General features: G+C 43.7%; 1 protein-coding gene across 1 annotated transcript; it reads left to right on the forward strand.

Annotated features, from left to right (window-relative positions):
• Positions 1-196: 196 nt before the first annotated feature.
• On the forward strand, positions 197-6,103 carry LOC139290387 (zinc fingers and homeoboxes protein 1-like). The gene is made up of 7 exons (XM_070912157.1): positions 197-410; positions 543-1,006; positions 1,370-1,576; positions 1,739-1,954; positions 2,997-3,161; positions 3,410-4,642; positions 5,816-6,103. The coding sequence occupies exons 1-7, from the start codon at positions 197-199 to the stop codon at positions 6,101-6,103; spliced, it is 2,787 nt and encodes a 928-aa protein (XP_070768258.1).
• The last annotated feature ends 3,602 nt before the right edge of the window (positions 6,104-9,705 follow it).

Here is a 9,705-nt window from a genome sequence, read left to right on the forward strand (position 1 = left end):
CCAGAAGTTGTTTTTTTACAGTTTATTCTGTTTTTGACAAATCACTTGTATGACATTTGCTATGTTTCCTCCTCCAGAAATACATATTTCAAGGACTCTAGCATGTGAACACAACCATCTAAGACATGTGAGCCTCGACACTTCAGTCCCAGATCTTCTTTACCCTGAGGAGAAGCAAACAGAGTTTGGTTTGACAATGTCAAGTCGCCGGAAATCGACCACGCCTTGCATGGTCCTGCCCTCTGATGTGGTGGAACAGGAAGAGGTGGAGGAGAAAACAGACAAGACAAAGAAGGAAGAGGCGGAGGAGGAGGAGGAGGAGGGGAGGGTGAAGGAGGGACCAGAGGAGGGGCTGACTGCAGAGGAGCTGGATCAAGCAGTAGTGGTTGTTCCCACCCCTCCAGACACAGGTAAGAATCTTGTGTAGATGACAGTGGCACTTTGTTAGCCTGAAATACACACAAATGCACTGTAAATCTGAATTAACGGGACTGACAAAGGAAATATCTGTTTCAATGAATGTTGTATTATTATTATCATAGATGAGCCCAGTGTCTCTACTGCAGAAGACAGCAACGTCCTCAGTCCCTCACTGAAGTGCAGCATTGTAAACCCTCCTGAGGATCCGAGCAGCGACCATCCGACACAGGAACAACAGTGTGATGCACCCGAGGAGGGGGGAGCAGACCCTGCTGCAGTTGCTGCTATCTCTCTCAGCAAGACCCCCATCATGAGGATGAAGACCAAATCTGAACCCAAGAGGATCGCTGTGTCCCTGAAATCAGCAGACGAGGGGGTGGAAGGTTTTGGAGGGGGCAGCGAGGGAGAGGTGGGCGGAGAGCAGGAGCCCATTGAAGCTCCCCTGGGGCCGATGACCCCTGTGGAAATGCTGCTGCACGACTCCATGAAGCTCGGGGGAGGCGGCTTGCTGGTCAGCCCGCCCTCAGAGCATCACAGGAAATCATCCACTTTAAACTCCACGGTTCTGCCTGCTGGCCTGGCACAGGTATGACGTCTTGATTATACAAAGGTTTAGTGAACTCACTCCAGCAGCATGAATGTAAGAATACTCCATTCTCCCCTATCTGTGAAAAATGAATGCATGTTTTCAGACTCAACAGCAGCCTGGACAAAAACCGCCTGGGAGGATTTGGATAATGGATGACCGTAATGTTAAACATCCTCAACAGAGAGGTTGGATGTCAACTTCAGCTACAGAACAGCAGCCCTGCAGCCGATAGATACTAATTGTCTGGTCCAGAGACACTACGGCAGAGACAGCAGCTTGCCAAACAGGGCTTGAGCAGTGTCTCAACCTTTGCCACAGTGTAGACCTTTCTTATCTCCTCCCTCTCTTCCTTTATTTCAGGTGCTTTCTGCTTTCCAGGCCCAGCAGAGTGCAGCAGCAGCCACTCAGCCCCAGCTTCTGATCCCCCTCAGCAGCATCCCCTCCTACAGTGCAGCTATGGACACCAACCCCCTGCTGGGAACCACATACAAGAAGTTTCCTTACCCCTCCATGGCTGAGATCAGCAGCCTGGCAGCACAGACGCAGTTCACAGAGGAACAGATCAAGGTAGGTGAAAGTTTATCTGTTAGAAGATAAGATACCTCAAAAAGCAGAAGCTACATACTCTGTATCTCAATCTCAATTTAAGTAAATATATATATATATTAAATATTGCCCTTTTGCTTATTTTGTAAATGGTGGAGTGAAATGTACTTGGTCTACGCCCAGGTGTGGTTCTCAGCCCAGCGGCTGAAGCACGGTGTAAGCTGGACTCCAGAGGAAGTGGAGGAGGCCAGGAGGAAACAGTTTAATGGCACAGTGCACACGGTGCCTCAGACCATCACCGTCATACCTGCTCACCAACTCTCAGCAGCTGCCAACGGCCTGCAGTCCATCCTTCAGACCTGCCAGATAGTGGGGCAGCCCGGCCTGGTGTTCACACAGGTAGGTAAGGAAAGAAAACACGCCACATCTAACGAGACTTGGCTTCGACCTGCCTTGCCTTGAACCCAGTCAACTTAAGACTGGTATGACTTTGACACACTTTAGTTTGAATTAAATCGACTTAGATTGCCTTGTTTGTTTTAGCTGGTCTCGTTTGACATGATTCAACTAAAGTCAGCTTGGCGTGGCTTGAATTTAAGTGACTTCTATTTAATTGAATTTTGTTTAACTTGATTTGACTTGAAACAATTTCATTGACTTTGTATTTAACAAGTTTTGATTTGACATGGAGATGACTTTGACTTTGATTGCTGCTGTTTGTCACCTTGCGTTAAATATATTAAACCAGTTTAAATAGGCAGCAATGCCTTCAGACTGAAGCCGTGTGGTGAATACGGTGTGAATATTTGCTCCTATATCATTCACAGGAGTTTCAAAACTACATGATTTTATGTTTTTTTTGTTCATTCAAGGTTGTACAAGGTCACACAATGCTAACCAGACTCACTGTTAGCAGATAGGTCTACTTTTAATGGCCTTGAAGTTGGGCTGGGCAATAGAAACAATATAGTGTATATAGTTAGCTCCATAACACAAGCCTCTCTGTAATGTATCAGGTCATTTACAGAAGGTCATATACTGATATTAACTATGTGCTGAAGAAAAATGAATGTTTAGAGTATTTTTGATGATGCTGACCATATAACTGTAATGAAACAATTTTGTTACGTTAATGCTGGCAGCCAGTGCACAGTATATGTTACATGGTCTTGTACCAAATGCAGGGTGAATAGGTGAGTTGTTACACTGTGTGGAGATTGAAGTCTTTTTTACTCAGCTTTATGTTCTGATCTGTGTTTGTTTTGGTCTCTGGACAGACCATAAGTCCAGTGACACAAGTATATGAATACATTACAGCAGTTACACACCTTTTCCATACAGTAAAGTGTTGACCACAGTCACTTTAAACAATAAATACGTCCCTGTCTGGCTATATGCCCCATCCTCACATTGTGTGTCATTATTTTCTGACTCTGTGCAGGTCGGCCCAGGGGGGAACCTTCCAGTGACCAGTCCCATCACTCTGACAGTGGCAGGGCTGCCTAGCCAGTCCCAGAGCTCCAGCCGAGTTTCCTGCCTGCCCACCCTGACAAACAGTGAGCTGAAACGGGCTACCACTGTCCAGCCTCCCTCTCTTTCTCCACAGGTGGGGGACAGCACTTGCTGCTTTTTTTGCTCTTGTGTTCAATTGCTGTCAACAAGCATGATGACCTGAGTTAGTGCACAAAATTACCACACGGTATCTCTATCAGTTGTATGTAATGTAGGTGTGAAGTCAAAAAAAAATCTCATCTGTAGCCAGTTTGTTTTTCTCCTAGCAGGTATTTGGTACCTTTGTGTCCAAAGTGGCCATGTAGAAACCCTTGTTTAACATATAACTGTTTTCTTTCTAAGGAGAACTCAGCCCTCAGCGCTGACACATTTAGTTTGCGGCCTAAGAAGTCCAAAGAGCAGCTGGCAGAGCTGAAAGCCAGCTACCTGAAAAACCACTTTGTCACAGATGCAGAAATCGCCCGGCTGATGAAGCTCACCAACCTGACAAAGGGAGAGATCAAGAAATGGTTCAGTGACACCCGGTACAACCAGCGCAACTCCAAGAACAGCCATGTCATTGTTTTCCATGACGGAGGGGGCAGAGGAAGTGGCGCCTGTGGTGGCAGTGCTAGCACCACCATTGTCATTGATTCAAGCGATGAGACCCCGACGTCCCCCCATCCTCCACGGACCCCTCCTGTGAAGGAGAAGGAGACACGGCCAAAAACATGGAATCCATTCCCAGATTTTACCCTGCAGAAGTTTAAGGAGAAGACTCCAGAACAGCTGGTGGTGCTGGAGGAAAGTTTTGAGAAGAGCAGCACCCCATCGGATGAAGAACTCAGCCGCCTGAGGACAGGAACTAAACTGACCCGGAGGGAGATTGATGCATGGTTCACCGAGAGACGAAAAATGCCATCTGTCAGTACTTCCTCCCCAGATTCTTTAGAGGGAGGAAAGACAGAGACAGACGGAGCAAAAGCAGGAGAAGGAGGAACAGGAGCCAGCTCTTCTTCTCCTTCTGCCTCCTCGTCTCGTAGAGGAAGTCAAACTCCTCCCGGTGGTCGCAGTAAGCAGCTGCCCAGCAGCAGCAGCAGCAGCAAAGACATGAAAGATAAGAGTAAAAAGACTCCGGAGCAGCTCCATATTCTGAAAAGTGCCTTTGTGCGGACCCAGTGGCCCACGCCAGAGGAGTACGACCAGCTGTCAGAAGAGAGCGGCCTCCCTCGGTCCTACATCGTCAGCTGGTTCGGGGACTCTCGGTACTCGTGGAAGAACAGTAACCTGAAATGGTTCTTCCAGTACCAAAGCGGCAACGTCGAAGGGCCAAATGGCGGAGGAGGCAATAAAATGGGAGGCTGCAGCAGCACTGGACGAAAAAGACGTGTCCGAAATCGTGGTTGGGGGCGGTCCCGAACCAGAAAGCAGCCAAGAAGGTCGGCCTCCCTCAGTGCAGATGTCGATAGATCACCTCCATCAAAGAAATTCAAGAGTGGGAGGGAGATTCTGAAGGAGTACTACCTGAAGCACCGTTTTCTCAACGAGCAAGACCTGGATGAGCTTGTCACCAAGACCAACATGAGCTATGAACAGGTAATGAAAAGATTCTTTATTGGGATGTGAGAAAACATAGTTATGTATCACTGTATCCTGCTTTTGTTTCCCAAAAGTAGAGAGCTAAGAGTGTCTCAACATTACATAACATTGCTTTTGTTCATTTTTCCGTCTATAAGATATATATGATGTAAAATGAGTGATGTTCCCTTTTGTTTTTGATTTGTTTTGCTTCCACTGTCAAGTCAAATCAAGTCAATTTTGAATGACATACCCAATATATTACATACATATTCATGAACTGTCACTGCTTGACTTTAGGTTTATTATGTGCTTCAGAGTAACGTCTGCCTGGCACAGCAGCTAAATCAGTCAGCGTTTAACTGACTTCCACTCAGTAACGTGAAGCTTGGCTGAACACTGGAATTTATGTATTGGTTTTAATGTGTAGCATGGCTGACAGACAGAAATACGCTACGTTACTTTGAAGTACGTTCGTCATTATCTTCAGCACCAAGGAAAGTCTACGCAAACAAAATGTGCATGGAGACACACTAAGTGCTTTTAAATTTTAAGGTCAGGTCTATTTTAGAAATACTGAATGAAATGTTTGGCCAACCAAACCTTTGAGTTTTTAGAATGACTTTAAATTGATTTAATTAATTAGATTATATTTCCTGTAAATTTGATCTCCCTGCATGGTTGTGTCAAAGTCTTCTCTAAACTACCAGTTATGTAATTCTGGTGGAGAATATTAAATCCTTTTTATTTTGATTTATTTAATGTTTTGTCTAAAACAATTCAAGATGTTTATAAAGTGTAATGTGTCTAATTGCAGAATGCAAACTCATCTTCATGTCATGAACATCCAGCAGTTAACAGTCACTACAAAGTCTTATGGATAGGTGCTTCGGATCATAAACCAAAAAGTCTCGCACACTGTCAATCACTTGTAATTCGTCTGGTAAGATCTGTATGAACTCCCCCCACATTCCAAGAAATACGACAGAGTGGAGCACCTTGGTAGCCGAATGGTTACAGCCAAATAACCACAGCCTTTGTTGCATGTCATGCCCCTCTCTCCCTCCATTTCCTGTCTGCCTCTTCACCTCACTCTGTCCAATAAAAGCAAAACATTTAAGAAAAAAAAGAAATATCACAGAGGACATGGCCTGGTGTCTACAGTGAAGGTATTTCTCTCTACATCAAAAGGTGAGGGAGTGGTTTGCCGAGGTCCAGCGACGCTTGGACACAGGGGCGGATCCCTTCCTGGAGCCGACTATGGGAAGGACACGTGGAGACGAAGGAGGAGGGGAGGAGGGAGAGGAGACGCAGGGAGAGGCGTCGACAGCCACCGAGGAGCAGACCGGAACAGGGGTCGGAGACGAGGATGATGATGACGAAGGAGACGAGGAGGATGACGGCGATGATACGGACGACAGTGAGGTTTGGGAGCCGTCACGTAGTGTCAGGAAATCCTTGTCGGTGTCTGAAGACTAATGGTCGTGGAAAGCTCGGTGAAACATTGCAGAATGGGGATGATCAATGCTGGAAGACGGTTAGCTAAACCAAGTCTTGATTTGCATGTGTACTCATTTGCAAAATGAATTCACAGTTTTTTCAAACTGCTTCTGAATCACGTCTACATGAGACTAACAGATGGACTATTAGCTTTAGCTCACTCTCTGAATACTTATTTCATTTACTGTAAGTAGTGTGTAACAGCTTAGACAAGAATCATGGTGAAGGCGGAGTTTTTAGCAAACCCTGTAAATTGTAAGTGACACACCAAACTTTGATGAAGCTTAAAAAACAGCAGTTACTCTATTTTGACAAAAGAAATACCATGAAGTGCACAAAGAATCTTCAAGCTGAAGATGAAAACTGTTGCGATGAAATAGTTACGATGGTGTATGCGGACACATCCAAACATCCTTCTTTAGAAGCAATTGATGAATACTGTCTGTTGTAAATGAGAGATTTTAGCCACCATGCCCCTTGTTAAATTTGCACTCCTTGCTTGCTTAAATGAAGCCAGTAAAGGAAGATTTATTTACACATTTATGCTGCATTTCCTTGAGAAGGAGTGTTCGTTATGCTGTTATGATCACAGGCCTAATTTCAAACTTCTATGTCCAACGTTTCGCCCGTGTCCCAAACTAACAGGGCACACAGACGAAAGAAAGAAAAAAAAAGACTTATCTGTTGTGTTTACAAAGGTGCTTAAAAACGTATCACAGCTAGATGTCACTCCTGAGCAACGTCCCCAATGAAACAGACATCTATTTGTGGAGCTGGTCGGTTTTACATGTTACAGTATTTTTGTTTTTCCTAGCACCTGTGAAGATCATCCCAAGGAACAGATATGAGTCAGCAGGTTGTTTGAGCTGACATGGATTGATAGTGACACTGAAAGTCAGGCATTTTATCTCTCAGAGATAAACGCCTCAAATGAAATGAGACAAAGTACTTTAATGCTGAATGAATGCCACGATGCTTTTAAACAACACAGGATGTCCACTCAAGTCTTCCCTTTATAGTGGCTTGTTGTTTCATGAGTATTATTATTAGTATAGATTTTTAACTGAACACCTACTGATCTGATGGGAAAATGCCACAGTATGTGTTTAATATGCACTGCTATTAATGTTTGTAAACTACTTTTTCACCTTTTGATAACACATCCTGTGCTATTATGACCTTTTTAAAGGGTGTTATGTCAGTTCAGACAGTGCCAGGCTGTTGTCCCAAAGTTGAATGTGTTGTCTCCTGAGCAGTGAGCTACAGGCAGAAGCACTGTTTGTGAACTAGATAATGGCCACTGTGACGCAGACATCAGGGCCCACTGAAATAATAATAGAAACAAATATTTCTCTGCAGCGTTTCACTTAGAATTTACTCGTGGTGGGCTTCTGGTGGGTTGAATGGATGGACAGAATTTTAAGATGGGGATGCAGCATTGCAGAGTTTTCCCCAAACCATGTAAACGTACGCACCAGCTGCAGCTCCAGTGTAAATTTAGGTTAAGTCAATCCACAAGTTTTCACCCTTACAAGACTACAGTCACCACCAAATCACCGACACCCTGCCTTTAAGTTTGGGCTCATCTGCTCATGTCAAAAACAAGGCCTGTGAATCCTTTCAGGTCTTGACCCGTACTTTAAGGAAGACTGTTGAACGGTATTTCAAATAATAATTTGACTCCAGTCTGCACTGAAGAGGAAAAACGTGAAGCACGTAAACTAAACTTTTTACAAAATGCACTTTGTCCACTTGTGTACGTAGTGGACTAAATCCTGATTAGGCACCTTAATCTCTTATTATACCATGAAATGGCTCTGAGAGACCAAATCTGTTTTGTATGACTACAAACTGAACCAGTATTTTGCCTTTTCTTATCCTCAGTGTGTTTTCAGGAGGAGGAATCAATTTATCCACTTTTCTAATATGTTGTTTGATAGTTGGATGTTTATAAGGCTCAAAAAACTGGTAGAACAATCACCCACCGCTTTCTTTTGCTAAATTGCACAATTTGAGCCCCATTTTTATTATTTTCTCCTTTTGGAAAATGCACACATGTTACATTTGTCGTTATGTTTTGTATTGTCGCTTTAAATTGTGGGAATTGTCTCCCATCTTTCCTTCTCTGCTCCCACATACCCCTGTCTGACTCTTTAGCTTTCTCTTCCAGTTCACGTTTGTAAAATGAATGCCTAGACTCTTGACTCTAGACTCTCTTGATGTGCACTTCCCAAGACATGTTGTTCTGTAAATGTCAGCAGTGTCCTGTTGGTTCTCTGTCTCATTAAATTGTCTACAACACAGGGAGACAGACAGACAGACAGGGCTATAGGGACATCTTCAAAGGACTGAAACTGTTCAGACAATGAAAGCAGACATTCTTGGAAAGTTCACTCTTCTCTCCTGGAAGGAATTGTTGTGATGCCTGAAGAAACAGCACAGCATTCCCTCTGTGGTGGGAAGTCTACCAAATAACGCTCTTCTTTCTAACTGTTTTCTTCACGCTTTATCACATGAAATTGACAGGACAATAGATGGAAAACTGTCGCGACTACAGTTCTTCACGTAGGGGAGAGACTCTGATGAAGCTTTGCAGATAAACCTATGTGCCTACACGGCTCGTATGCTTGTTTGAACAGATTTTCACCAGCTCTCGACAGAAGACGACGAGAGAGAATCTGTCAGTGCTTTGGAAATCAATACAGTTGGGTGATTCTTATGGAAGGCTTGTTCAAACTAAGTTGTGATGCATGTCCGAGCTCTGCTTTCTGCTGATGCTAAAAGATGCCTAGATAGTTGAAGTTGACTTTGGAAACTTCAGTTGTAAGTCCTTAACTGGATACCTTGGTGTTCCGAATTTTATTGTATTTTGTCACCAGGCACTCGTCACACTACATGTTGGCACCTTTAGCTGTCCAAAAAGCATTTTAATGAGTATCTTTGAGACCAATGAGACCCTTGAAGGAGAACTGAAACCTTGATTTGTTTTGTTGTGATGTGACGAGTGCCTGGCCATGAAAAATAACAAATTCAAGATGTTAAGGTATATCTTTTGTCTAATACTGCATGCAATAACCAAGACGAACAATTGCTCATTTTGTACATACAATATTTTGGGTTGGTATACTTGGCACAGTAGAAGCCTAATCTAGGATTCATTCTTTGTGTAGCTTTAATAATACCAGTTGCTTTTCTTTACCAAGTTGACTGCAACCATGGACCTGTTTTCTTTTTTAAATGGTTTTCCAATTCATGAACTCCAGAGACATGTATTTAAGTCTTGTCACTGTTAGCTTGGACAGGCTTACTTCAATTAGCTAGCTTTCCTTTGCTCAGAACTGTGGTCATTCTGCGGCAGCCATTTTGTTCCCTTCTGTAACCGTTTGAATCCCGGTACTTCACGTGCAAATTTATTCACATGCTACAGACTGGCTGTCCGCAATTAGCTTGTTTTAGTCCACAGGTTAGGCTTAATCTTGCCCCCAGGTATCCAGCCCACAGTCTTTTACAGTGTGCTCTTTCTTTACTATAGTCTGTTTTGAATGGTTTTATATGTTTCTATCTATGAAAACTGTGTCATT

The sequence above is a fragment of the Enoplosus armatus genome, chromosome 9 (assembly GCF_043641665.1).
Source record: "Enoplosus armatus isolate fEnoArm2 chromosome 9, fEnoArm2.hap1, whole genome shotgun sequence".
Classification (NCBI taxonomy): domain Eukaryota; kingdom Metazoa; phylum Chordata; class Actinopteri; order Centrarchiformes; family Enoplosidae; genus Enoplosus; species Enoplosus armatus.

Bases quoted from the DNA above. Each gene is read 5' to 3' on its own strand.
- LOC139290387 (XM_070912157.1), top strand. From the start codon at position 197: ATGTCAAGTCGCCGGAAATCGACCACGCCTTGCATGGTCCTGCCCTCT. The intron at 3,162-3,409 runs GTGGGGGACAGC...TTTCTTTCTAAG, and splicing joins CTCCCTCTCTTTCTCCACAG to GAGAACTCAGCCCTCAGCGC. The intron at 4,643-5,815 runs GTAATGAAAAGA...CTACATCAAAAG, and splicing joins CCAACATGAGCTATGAACAG to GTGAGGGAGTGGTTTGCCGA.